The following is a 13,804-nucleotide window of genomic DNA, read 5'->3' as shown; positions in this document are numbered from 1 at the left end:
CCTATCAAAATCCCATTCCACGAAAAGGAGAAAAATAATGGACTGGCAAAATCTAGCAACCTCAAGAGAAGTTGTTACAAGTTGTTAACAAGTTATCCTGAATGTCTTTGTGGCCAGAAAAAAAAATTAAATATTTTACCTATGAAATTGACATTATCTATAATCCATACTGCTACCTGGAGTGGCCTCTGCTTGTTTGTTGCCTCCCCTTTGAAATCTGATTATATCCAAGAAACTGGTAGATACTGATATTTGGACTGGAAGTAAAATGGCCTGTTGTGAGTTTTTTTAATTAACCATCTCAGACATGGTTAGACCACTTGGAATATATTGATGATGGACTGCAATTTCTGATTTGTATAAGATTTGTTAAGTGGAACAGCTAAAACAAGAAAACAGTAGACTATTGAAAATGAAATATACATTATGACTTGATTACTTGTCACCAGAGACAGAGAAAAATTCCAAGACTTCAATGATGTCAGGGACACACAGAATTCTAGGAGTAAGAGAAATCAACAGTGTCACCATTCACATGTCAGAATCCTTCATGAAATCAAAGAAGCAAATAAAAATAAATAAAACCCATTTTGGTCCTGATTCCTTTTCCTGGAAAACAAAATAGATCCAGCTCCGTATCACACATTCAGTGTGGCAAAAGATTATACAACTGCTGATCATTTTCTTTTCTTTCAAAGCTGGGATAGATATTTAATGTCCTGATGACAAATTAAAAATAAAACTTTGCCAACGTTCATCCTTATGGCTTTGGCATCACTGCCGTCATTTTCTCAAAGCAGCTGGAATGGACTTTGGAAAGCAAAAGCAAAAGAGGAAAGCCACCAAAGAAAGAAGTGATATCATGCTTATGAGATATGAACAGCTGCTGTCTTGAGAAACTAGGAGAAGTAAGAGAACAGTTACAGAAAGTAGAAGCTAAGTCAATGGTTAGCTGCTGGCCCTTTGTGCACAGCACAACATAGAAGAACCTGTCCAAGCACAGTCTTCCTTAGTAGCAGCATCTGCTGCATTATAATTACTTGGGGGATGTAGCAGCCATTGATATGATTAGGAAAACAGGGAAGAAAATCCTATGTGAGGCTCTCTTGCCCTTCAAGGTAGTTTCAGCACAGAAATGATTTGTCCTTATTCTACTCCTCTTGTTTCCAAGTATTCAATTAGTTCTGTTAACATGAAAATCTGCTTATTTCACATTGTTTTCTCATTTGATCCTTGTAACATCCAACTAGGAAGAAAGAATAGGGAAAATGCAATAGGGCAGCCAGAGAAAGGGAGACATGAAATCCAGCCTTTCTTGCTGGCTACACATATTAAATGTTGATAGGAGCTCTTTGCTAGATGCCAAGGAATGATGACATTTTTAGCCCTCAAATTTCAGATGGGGGGAGGCTGTGCCCACAGTTAAGAACATTCAGAATTAGCTACATATTTAAAGTGGGGGACCACTTCTTCCCACCATCCTTGTCCTGGTTAAGTTTTATGAAAATCCTCTTCCTAGTTCCTACCCTTCTGTCATGCAACTTTAAGTGCTGCGATAGGTTTTGATGATGTCCTTGATGGCACGTCTACAGATAGGACAACAGGCATTGGCCATCTTCTTGAGTTTGAGCCCACATGTGTAACACAGACACATATGTCCACAGGAGTAAATCACAGTGTCCACCATGTTCTCATAGCAGATAGTACATTCATCATTCCAAGATCCTGAGACGGAAGGGGAAAGAGGGGATTCTGGCATGCTGATCGGAGAATTTGGAGCTGTACCTGCAATACAAGAAACACTTTCACTTTTTAAATCTGTAATCAGCTCTCTTAGCCCTCGGATTCCTAGGCCAAAGCATCAAATACGGAGATGAAGATCACTATTGTGCCCACCTTTTTATAAAGCTTCCAAGAAGCATCATCTAACCAGGATCTATAGACAAACACTAGGCCAGATAGAACATTGGACTCAAAAGAATTGTTAGTTGACATCTCTTTCTTTGTGTTTGTTGTGTGTGTGTGTTTTTTTCCAAAGTTTTACAGACCAACATAACGCTGTTGGATGACCTACATCATTACAACATACAGGCTTCAGAATCTATTGTTTTTACATTTTGTATTCAATGTTTTTTCCACAATGACTTTCCTAATTGGACTTACCATGCTCTGAATTCTGGTATATGAAAACTCTTCCAATACCTAGCATATGTTACTGTTGTTATCAAAATATATAATGAAATAACAGCTTTTCCTCTCTTTTGCTACTGATTTATAATAAACAGAAATATTTAGCCTCTAAATCCAATCTAACTTTAAGATCCCCTTTCTTGATCCATAAACAAGGATGTCATATGAATATCTCTTATATAAAAGTACTGTTTCATGGTTTGAATATTTAAGAGGAAATAATGGGAGGGATTCCTGCTCTGTTTAATGGAGCTACACTTTTTCCAAAAACATTCTTTTTTTTTTATCCGTTCAACTGTGTCCAATTCTCAGAGATTGCCTGGACAAGTCCCTGCAGTTTTCTTGGCAAGGTTTTTCAGAAGTGGTTTGCCATTGCCTCCTTCCTAGGGCTGATAGAAAGTGACTGGCCCACGGTCACCCAGCTGGCTTTGTGCCTAAGGTGGGACTATAACTCATGGTCTCCCAGTTTTCAGCCTGATGCCTTAACCACTCCACCAAACTGGTTCCCACTCCATTTATATTTATGCACAATCTTTTACAGGATAAACCAACCTGGTGTCATCCTGATTCAGATTTGGCATTTACTTCTTAGCAACCCCAGCCAATACAGCCCATGGCACAGGATTAAGGTAGCTGTCACCCAAAATGTTTAAGTGGCACAGATTTCAGTGGATTAGGGCCTTGCTGTTCCACAGATGTTGCTCCTTGCTAATTCAATATTGCCACTACATATATTTTGAATTTCTTCATTTCTTAAAAAATTATTGTGCATATATTTAAATGTTAATTTATTTAATCTTTTTTTGGTGGGAGGAGAATCTAACTCCTGCTCTTTGTGCTTTGTGAGTGATCACAAAGCAAAAGGAATATAGATTTGCAGTCTTACAAGATAATGAATTACTCAGAACTGGAAGGCATGCAACTTGGTGCTCTAGGAGAAATACTCACCACTGACTGAGCTGCCAAGTGGGCCAGAACCAGATATACATAGGATGGGATCAGAAACACCATTGCAGAGGATGGAAGGTGAATTGGGAGATGAGATGGGTGAGCTTGGTGCTGATGGCCCCAGGTGTTCAGCCATGAGAGTAGAACCTGCAAAAGAGAGTAATATAGAGTAATATAATTTAGCAGTTGAAATAGCCATATTATGCTATAATTGGAACACACTTGTGTTCAAATCCTGTGTGCTGCAGTACTCAGTTCCTTTAAGCCACTCACAGTACTATAGCTAGCTTATCTCACAGAGTGGCTGAGCAGGTAAAACAGAGAGAATTATGACATACTGATCTTTTCCCTTCCAGAAAGCTCAGTGAGATTAAAATAAAACAAAATTGTTAGAACTGAACTCATGCAATTGCTAGGAAACAATCCTGGGTTTAGAGCATGAAAATCTAAAACACTGGCCTGATTATTCTGGAAACAGAGAAAAAAACATCTATCTATCATCTATCTCTATCTTTTTATCTTTCTATCTATCTAATCATCTATCTACCTTTCTATCCATCTTCCATCCATCCATCCATCCATCCATCCCCAGGGAATTAATAAGATATTCCAAGGGTCTGATCTGTGGAGTGAGAGCCAAAAGAGCAGGCAGACGTGTGTGTGTGTGTGTGTGTGTGTGTGTGTGTGTGAGAGAGAGAGAGAGAGAGAGAGAGAGAGAGAGAGAACAGTCTGGAAACAATATCTGTATTCTATTTTCTCTAGGTTTATAGTCCTTTTGGCCCATACCACTTTATTTCTGTTTACATAGTTCAACCTTCACCTACTTACACATGCTAAAACTAACATTCAATGAATAGGATGACAAATGGCAAAGTGTCATTCAGCAATAAAGCATATGGCTAATGTGTCAAAATCTCAAATTCAGACTTGAGCATTTCCAGTTAAAGATACTCTGCCCACAGTTAATGGGAACATTTTCTGCCTGAGGCTTGGAAAGCCTTTGGAAGAATATTTATGCCCTGTTCATATCCCACTTTTTCATTAAGACTTCAAGGTTTACCTGTGGATTTTCCCCACTTTTAGCCCCATAATACTAAGCCTCAGCGGTAGGTTGGACTCACATAGAGTGATTGATTTAAAATCAAACTGAGCCCTCAAACATGTGGATAAGAGTGTGTGAGAGGGAGAGAGGGAGAGAGTATTTATTTATTAACTTTTTTAAAACACCCAACAACCAAAGCTCTCTGGGCAGTTTGCAGTAAAACACGCTAAAAGATACAATTTGAATAAAAGATATATAATGAAATGAAATAAAATGCAAAATGAAACACCATGCAGACTAGGCAGCAGTGAGGCTGTCATTCAAAGTCTAAAACAATATGAATTAAAATACAGTTGAAAGCCTGGGAAAGTAGAAATGGTGCTAATGTGGGCACCAATTTCCTTCTCTGTAAGTATAGTTAAATTACATTTGTACATACAAGTTAAAGCATCTCATTGCATTTATATGCAGTACAACAACCAGCTTTAAAATAAACGTTTCTTGCATTTTCCTATGTTTAACTCAATACTGTCTGCTGGACCTAAGCTCTCAGTACCACTGTGGCTATAACATTAGCCTGACATGCAGAATATCACCAGTGCAAAACCTGGCAGAATTTTTTTTTTTAATGACAGTACTATTTTTCTTTCCCTGAGCTACCCACTTTATTGGGGGGGTTTTCACTGGTTCCATAGTACACTGTTTCATTTTTTTCCCCTGTCATTTGAGGCAGAAGGATTTCACCCCAGCTACCAAACAGTAGGCTTTACAGGAATGTAAGCCATAAGGACTTTGTAATACTTTTCATTTGGGTTAACAGAGAGCTGGGTAAAAGAGGAGAAGAATGCTCCAGCATTTCAACAGCGCACCAATAACTTTACAAAATTAAATAAATAACCCATCAGAAAAATGAGTCATTACAGGAAAGAAACATGGTAACTTAAAAAATAATTTTCTGGATTTTGACTCTCTGCAGGTCAGGCACAATCACTACACAATTGCTATTCTACTGGAATTCCATTAGTAACAACTGCAGCAGAGATTAGACAGCTGCAGGGAAGCAACCAACAACCCAGTTGAGAGGGCATACCTACTGCTGCACGTGGTAGCCAGCTACAAGTTAGAAAACACTGCTTTCAGTATGAAACAGGAAAACACAGGCATTCACAGTAGGCTGGGAAAGGAGGACAATATTTGTTCCTCTTCTCCAGAAATGGTTGGTAGCCTGTAGTTGCAATGGAGGCACCTGGCAGTAGGGATGTGCCTTTAGAAGAAAATACAGGTAGTCCTTGTTTAGCAACTGTCTCATTTAGCAACTGTTTGTAATTATGACGATGATGAAAAGTAACTTTGTGAACAATCCTTGCATTTATGACCTTCGCAGGTTTGTAAAGCGAAGGAAAGCTGAAGTAAAATCATGCTGTTTCACTTAGTGACCATTTCACTTAATGACCAAATTGCCAATCCCAATTGTGGTCACCAAAGGAGGACTACCTGTAATAGAACACAACTGGTTGCCATTTACCATTCTAGTTAAAATCAGTTCGACAAATCTGTGATTTAACAGCCCATTCTGGAAAATCAGGTTTTTCTCTCACAGGCCTTATTTCCATATAGCCCTCTAATGTAAAACAACTTGTGATCAACAAGACAGGCACAAACACATGGACCAGACTTCAAAGTGTTAACTCTGTATTTACTCAAACAATATCACAATATCTAACAATGTTATCCATAATCTACATTCATTGAATGTAAATGTCACTGTACTCTTAAAAAATGTCATTCCCTCTGATGACAATGCTTATAGCCCCCCCTTCACAAAATGGTTTCTAACTATTAATGTGAAACTTACAGTTCCAGTTACTGTATATTCCACAATCAGGGCCACAACTAGGGTCTGTGTCACCCAGGGCAAACATGGATTCCACGCCCATTTTGGTGCCCCCCCAGCGCAGCGCCCAGGGCACATGCCCCGCTTGCCCCCCCCAGTTGCGGCCCTATCCACAATGTATTTTATCAATCAGTAAAAGCATAAATATCCAAGCACCTTCACAAGACAGTTCTTCAGAAACATCTCACAATAATAAATTGGCTTTATAGTAACTATTTCAACCTACTATCTTGCTTGGTTTAGCACAAAACTGTTCCTTAATTTTAATTTTACCATTTTTAAAAGGAAAACAGCAGAGGAAAGACAATAAAATCAACAAGGCCACTCAAAATGCCAAGATCACTGAGGACAATGTTCTGAGAAAAGTCAGCTGTTTCTAATGGACCATTAATTAATATCAAATCTTGGCCAATTGGGGCAGTGCTTGGCTATTTTCTTTTGGCAATCAGTGTGACTCTGCTTTTGTAGATTATTTTAAAACGTTAACTGTTTACCATCAATTCAATAATGAGAAAGAGGAAAGGAACGGGGGAGACAATAGCCTCTAGCTTAAAATATGAGCTAGGGTAACTATTCCCCACCAAATTCACAACCAGATTTCATTTTCATTTGCAGGCAAATTTGATCTCTGCTAGAAATTACATTCCCTGAATCCTGCATTGCCCCAGTCAGAAAGAAACAACTTGCCCAACGTGGCTTGATAGATGGTATTTTTAGCTATACTGATCTTAAAGTAGCACTCCCTCGCTTACTTTAACAAGATCCAAAGAAAACTTCAGCATGTATAAAATCTGTTTGACCCTGTCACCCACTACCTTTGAGGGAAGTCAGGTGACTGACTGATGGTTACTGGAAAAGAGGCAAGAGAGGCAGAATAGGGAACAGCAATCAGCAAACACAGATTTCACATCAGTACAGATTTCTGCAAAACTCAAGGAGAGTATCTCAACTAGATAGTAGGAAAGGCCCTTGCCCTGGGAGCACACTGAAGTTTGTCATATTGAGATTACAAGGGTTGGCTGCTCGCAAGGTTGTGAAAGCCACTTGTTGTTCGCCTTCCTATTGCAGACAGCAGATTGGGGGGCGGGCGCAATTTAAACCAAGATTGTATTGGAAGAAAAGGATTAAATTCCTCTCCCTCCAATGTCATTATACAAATTCACTGTGGAGAAGCCTGCACCAATTATTTGTTAAGCAAATTTTTGAGCCAAACTGCATGATATAAGAGACAACAAAACAATAAATATTATATTTTTATTTATTTATTTATTTTCCATCTATATTTGCACTGAAATGGTGAAAGCTACTACAATTAAAAGACAACATAAGTGGAATTACTGACAGCCAGTTTGGTCTAGTGGCTAAGGTTCTGGGCTAGAAACCAGGAGTCTGTGAGTTCTAGTCCCGCCTTAGTCATGAAAGCCAGCTGGGTGACCCTGGGCCAGTGACTCTGTCTCAGCCCAGCTCGGTGCAATGTAGACTAGCCTCCTCATGGTGCACCCTGGGCAACGTGACTTGTCACGGCTAAATAGTCTTCACATCTGGCTGCTGGACCTCACAAGGATTTCCCAGCAAGAAAAAGCAGCATGAACACCGAACTGGTATGCCATACGATTATTTTTTAAAAAGTGGAATTACTTATGATTTCACTTGGATCCACTGTTTTAATCCACTGTTTTCATTACATTTAAGAAATCTCATCTTGATTTCTTTAAAGCTAAACCTGCACTCACCAAAAGCCATACTACTAATGGAAGAGGTTTGGCCATTTCAAAATGAGCCATATACATAATTTTTCAACCAAAGATTTTTGTGAGGTAAGTTATTGCGTCAATTTCCTGAAGCAATTCCAATTAACATATAATACGATGGTCTGCTTTTTAACCCTGATTTGTTGAACAAGCATAATGGCACGGTTTGTACATAAGTTTAAACTAAAATGAATGGGTTTGCATGCCAACTGCAGGAATCAATTGTGGGGACCTCATAATGTCCAATGCAGAAAGGAGGTAATGATCTTATCTCCTAATTCTCTGCAGACATTGTCACAAATCAAGCATTTAAAGTCTAGGATATTGCCAGACTATGCTTATTTTTCATTTCTGATATTACAATACACTATCTTGGAGGCTCTGAAGCATTTGCAAAAAAGCCTTGTGGTGGTTGTCTGAAATGAACCATGAAGTTATTCTAGCTATACTAATTTATCCTGGAGATTTGGGAGACTATTACAGGATTATTTCTGTCAGCAGTGATGGGAACAGTATGGTCAGCTCAGAATAATCTCCAACACAACAGTTTCCTTACTGCTTTTAAGAAACCTTATGATACTCATTCTCCTTCCATCAGCATCTTATCTATCATCTATTTCTATCTCTCTATATTATCTATCTATCTAATCATCACATTTATATGGCCACCCATCTCACAAAAAGCAACTCCAAAAAAATCATGGAGTGGTTTGTTGCAGTTCTATTCATAGTCCTGTCATCCATCCATATCTCCATCTCCATCTCTATCATGTCTATCTATCTATCATCTATCTTTATCATCTACCTTTATTTATTATCTATCTATCTACAGTATCTATCGATCAATCAATCAATCTAGCTATCTGTCATCACATTTACGGTATATAGCCACCCATCTCACAAAAAACCAACTCCAAAAACTCATGGAGTGGTTTGCTACAGTTCTATTCATAGTTCTGTATAAACAGAGCTCAGTTCAGTCCAGTGTTATCCAAATGTTCTGGAGCTGCCACACATTCTCCCTGTCCGTCCCTCCCTACTTCACAATATGTTCAGTTGAAAAGAATTAAACTGTGTATTGTAAACATCATAGCAAGGGACAGACCTCATCACAGTTAATATACACACAACAAAGAGAAAGACTAAACAGCAGCTAAAAAATGTACAACAAAAAATGTTGTACAAAAAATGTACAAAAAAAAAAGCCTTCCAATCATGTTTGGCCTAAATAAGATAACATCTCATTTAATAAGTTCTCATTTAATTTTCCATAATAATTCCAATGTATCAGTGATTTTGAGACATTAAATGGTAATTCCAGTTGGATCCACCATTTTAAATATGAACGTTATCACAGAAGGATGCTACACTGGGAGAATTTTTGTGAGTTAATATAGAGGCTCCTGAACCACCCATACTTAAAAAAGAAAAAAACAAAAACATCACCCAGCAAAAGGGGAGTAGGAAAAGCCTTTAAAAAGTTGCCTTACTCTGACACTTGGTTCAGCAGCCCTAAAAGGATAGGGCTACCGCATCTGGATTACAAAAACACAGTCCACTAGTCAGAATTTTCTGTACCTCTTTGCTGCCATCTTTTGGCGTTCTAGACATTTGGAGCCCAATTGATGGACCCTAACCCTGTACTTATGCTGAGTACAGCTTGTTTCAGTGGATGTGTATTCAGTGCATGGAAGACATGCATATCAAAATACAAAGCAGATATGTGCTAAGGAGCTGTGAAGCTCTGATACAGTTTTGGGCAAAGAGATTTCTTAGAGTATGACATCTAAAGAAAAAGAAAGCAGCATATTTCTATATATCAAACTGTAGATAAACAAGTTATTATCTTGCAGGAAAACAGACTCATGGCATTGACAAAAGAGCAGTTTTGAACAAGAAAATGCTGTTTTTTCCAATTTCCAGAGAAATAACTATGACAGTATATTGCAACAAAAGCAAGAAAAATGCACTTAAAACAACTTCACCAGATGTATGAAGTATTATCCTGAGGCAGGAATATATGCATATTCATTGTTCAGTGGTATATGGAAACAATAAATAATGAGGTCAGAAGGAAACAAAATGTTTAAGGTACGGATAGCGTTAATTATCTTTTTCATAGTGACTATTTACATAACAGTTGTTGAATGTGACTCAAATGTTCTGGTATTTTTAAGCTAATTAATACGTGTAGCATGATAAGAACCCTTTGTTTCATCAATGTCATATCTGCCAACTGTTTGTGAATGGTCTGCTCTCTGCAAAGTAATGGTGGATTATAGACAACAAAAGCTTATCCCATAGCAAGAATGTTACGGATGGGTTAAGACCCCTGATGTGTCACAAGCAACGTAGCAGGGTCTACTTTTTAAAAAAATGCATCAGGTATGATAGTTCAGTATGGAATTTTTACTTTTGAGCTTACAAATTGGCTTTCCATTTACCTAACTTTTTTAGAAGTGGTACAAGGATTCTGTGCACTGCCAGAAATATACTCTTTAAATTATTTATTTGAGTTAAATATTAATATTAATTTGGAATTAACCTTTTCTATACTTGCCTGTTTTAAAAATATTCATATTTATCAGTTAAAGTCAGTCATTCATGTCAAAAATGTTGATAACATTTTGGAATTTGCTTTGATTAAAGGGTAATATATTTCAAGGATTGGGGATGAGTGCAGTTGAAATGGACAAAATTCTTTCTGCAAAGGGTAACAACTGATACCTACTGCTCTTATTGGATTTTGGCAATCCATTGACACTGACCAAGGATAGCAAGGCTCATATTCTCTCAGAAATATTATCTTCATCAATGTGAGGTGCAATTCTACATTTTTAGCCCTTGGAGGATTTGTAGAACTGGTAAATTAAATTTATAGTTTTTTTAAATGAATACATTTTTGTGAAGTGATAAGAGAAAAGCTAATGATGACCAACTGGTAGTGCTAAAAAAGTAAACCTAAGTAAAGAAAGTATTATGAAAATTACTTTTATTTGGGTTTCACAAGTATTTTTGTTATTGACGAATGACCTCAATGTGTTATTTGTCAGAAAATGCTGTCCACTGTGATTATGAAGCCAAGCAAACTAAAATGACACTTTACAACTTGTCATGCAAAGAAGTTGAAAGCTTCTATTGTTGTTTTATTTGATGTATAGACTAAAAGTCAAAGGCATATTAACATCTTACCCAAATGAAAATATTAGTTCTATTTAAGGGAGGGGGAATCACACAGATTCATCATTTTAGGAAGTCACACTATTGTACAGTTTAAGGATGTGAATAAAGGTATCACAAGATTCTGTTGTGTCTCTTCCTTTCAGACACTATTTTTCAGAAATCACAAGCTTAACTTTATTTGCTACTTTTGCTAGTTTCTTCCGAATTTATCTCATAATTTTTAAGCACTGTTAAAATGGGAGGTCTCAAAAAATGAGTTATTCTTTCACTGTTGTGGGCAGTTCTAGTATCTGTTCTTAATAAATAAACATAACCTTAGTTCCTGTTCAAGAAAGATTCCTGAGAACACCTGTCCAACAACTAAGAAAGACTGAAGATAAAGAGAAGAAACATGAATGCCAAGTTGGAGGTAGAAGTGGAAGAATCTAATAAATAACTTTATTTAAAAGTTATTAAAGTGACCTGCATTTTAATTGTTAGGTTTGGCTGCAGTAGTTTAAAAGTGCCAAACTACAGGCAATAGCTGTATGAGGCAGCTACTCTGTAAACCAGTTTTTTCCAATTTGGCTGAGGTTAATGTTGGCTGGGACTTCTAGGAATTGCACTCCCAATGCATTAATGTAATGGCAGCTTGCATGCAGTTTCAAAAGTCCTTGATTTCACAAGTTCAGAAAGAGTGAAATTTTTGTAGAGGAGGTGGATGAACAAAGTAGAAATCTAAACGTAATAAAAACATATTATCATATTGTACATTTTGCTGGAAGTACAGACTTGGCTGCTATTGGAAAGTTTAGTCTATTCTGTCAACTCTTGTAAGAAGGCAGAAGAAAAGCCAACCAGCTCTGGTATTCATGCAAGAAATATGTACACATTATCTGTCCTGACAGGTACAAAGAAATTCAAAAAGACAATAAATCACCCTGTATCCAGTTTATTCTATATAAGCTTAAGATGTGATAAGGCAACAATATCACTTATTAGTAACATTCTGTTTCATCCAAAGCTGGCTGTTTTATTATTCTGATGCTGAAAGTTATTAATTTCTACTCTCACAGAGATACAGAAGCTAAAATGTATATACTGGGTGAAAGTTTCTTTACTGTAACTTAACATTTTTTATTATGATCTTCAATAATCTTTGATCAGCTGTCATGTCTAGATTTTCTTCTGTTACCCCACTCATATCCCTGTGAACCACTGATGGGAATGGGAGAGGAGGGATCCCCTGTACTTATTTCCTCTCCCGGGCTGGGATAAATGTACAGGGTTTCCAATCAACTGCTGTCCACATAAATACCTGGATCAAGCATAGAAAAGCTGGAGGCTGGAGAAGGGCTTGTAGAGGTGGCTGTTTCACATCCTGCCTTACCCGACTATCTCATCTGTTCTGGAGAGCAGCAGATCGCCAGAGTCAGGGAAAGACCTTCCCTGCCACTTTAGGGAAGTAGGATCTTCATGCAAAATATGTACTTGTCTCTGAGTTATGCTTCATGACAGTGTTATGGTTCCTGCCAGACTGAATTATAATAATAAAGGAAGAATTGTAAGTGGAAACAGGCTCTCATTCATGCTTGATACAAAGCACTTCTGAAATCACAGCACCCTCTGATAGGGATGCTCCTGATTCCAATTAATCTAGATGCCTTTGCAATATATATCCTTATTCAGGACAACCAGTTATTACAGGCAGCTCATTGCTTAGAACTACAGCTGGACTGTATCTATTTTCCTGAAATCACAGATAACATCAAGAGAGAAATGAGTAACCAGACGAACTTCATCCAAAGAAGAAGTCATGAATCATGTTACCTTCAAAAACCTCTGAAAAAGATAACTTGGGAATCTCAAGATCAGATCCTGCAGTAAAATAAATCTTTAGTTATTTTAGTTCCATCACTTGTGACTTTCAGAAGTTATGCTGACGTACATTTCTGAATATATATTATAAAATGGACTTCAATTTGAGCCAGCTTTCTTTTGCTCCATGCCTTCAACTAACAATATGAATGCTTATTCCAAACTAATGTAAGTTCACAGCATGCTTTGCAAAAAAACACCTTAAGAAATAAAAAGAAATACAGTATAGAACACGAAACGTCTAAGCCTTTTCAGAAAATGCATGGCTCTCTACAAAGGAAATGTCCCACTGTCACAGGAACAAAGCAATTTCAAATTAACCCTGATGTTACTTTAAATGATGCTGAAACAGAAGACACATTTAGGACACATTTAGGACACTGTGTAATGTCAAAGGTATATTAGTAATGATAATCTGAAGATTAAATCCCCTTAAGAATTATCTTCAAATTATCATTACTAATATATGCCTAACATGCAAGGAAAAAGAGAAACTTGAGCCTGATGGATGGGGTCTCCCAGTATTTCACGCATTTGGTTAATGCCTTTCTACCATACACCAAAAACAGATGGACAGACAGACAGATGACATATACCAGGACCCTATTCTCCAAAAGCTACTTTGAAACAGATTTCTACCAAAGTACTAAAGTGTTGTCTGTCTTCCTGGTCTCCTAAATTTCTGTCTCTTTAACAAGTCCATTTTTCCATAATGCCAAATTAAAAAGATTGCTCCTAAAGCTTGGGGGGAGCACCTGAAAGCAAATGTGAAATAAAGAGTTTCATTAAGTACATTTCATGTTTGTATCTGCCAAACTCTCCTTGTGATGGATTCATTCTAATCAGCTGTTTAAAAGAGTCCAACTGTTACAGTCTTAAAAAGGGGATTTAAAAGAAATGTGGCTGTTCCAATGATGAGCACAGCAGCATGTATGTGAC

General features: G+C 37.4%; 1 protein-coding gene across 2 annotated transcripts in view; it reads right to left on the bottom strand.

Annotated features, from left to right (window-relative positions):
* Window positions 1-809: 809 nt before the first annotated feature.
* NEURL1 (neuralized E3 ubiquitin protein ligase 1) overlaps window positions 810-13,804 on the bottom strand; it is a 140,311-nt gene continuing 127,316 nt past the window's right edge. For both annotated transcript variants that reach the window (XM_063307112.1, XM_063307113.1), the window contains exons 5-6: window positions 3,139-3,285; window positions 810-1,785 (exon numbers count right to left, since the gene is read on the bottom strand). In XM_063307112.1, the coding sequence (XP_063163182.1) occupies window positions 1,544-1,785; window positions 3,139-3,285 (389 nt within the window). In that variant the 3' untranslated portion in view covers window positions 810-1,543. The remainder of the gene's footprint in view (window positions 1,786-3,138; window positions 3,286-13,804) is intronic.

The sequence above is a fragment of the Candoia aspera genome, chromosome 6 (assembly GCF_035149785.1).
Source record: "Candoia aspera isolate rCanAsp1 chromosome 6, rCanAsp1.hap2, whole genome shotgun sequence".
Taxonomy (NCBI): domain Eukaryota; kingdom Metazoa; phylum Chordata; class Lepidosauria; order Squamata; family Boidae; genus Candoia; species Candoia aspera.
This window is presented reverse-complemented; position numbering and strand designations above follow the sequence as displayed.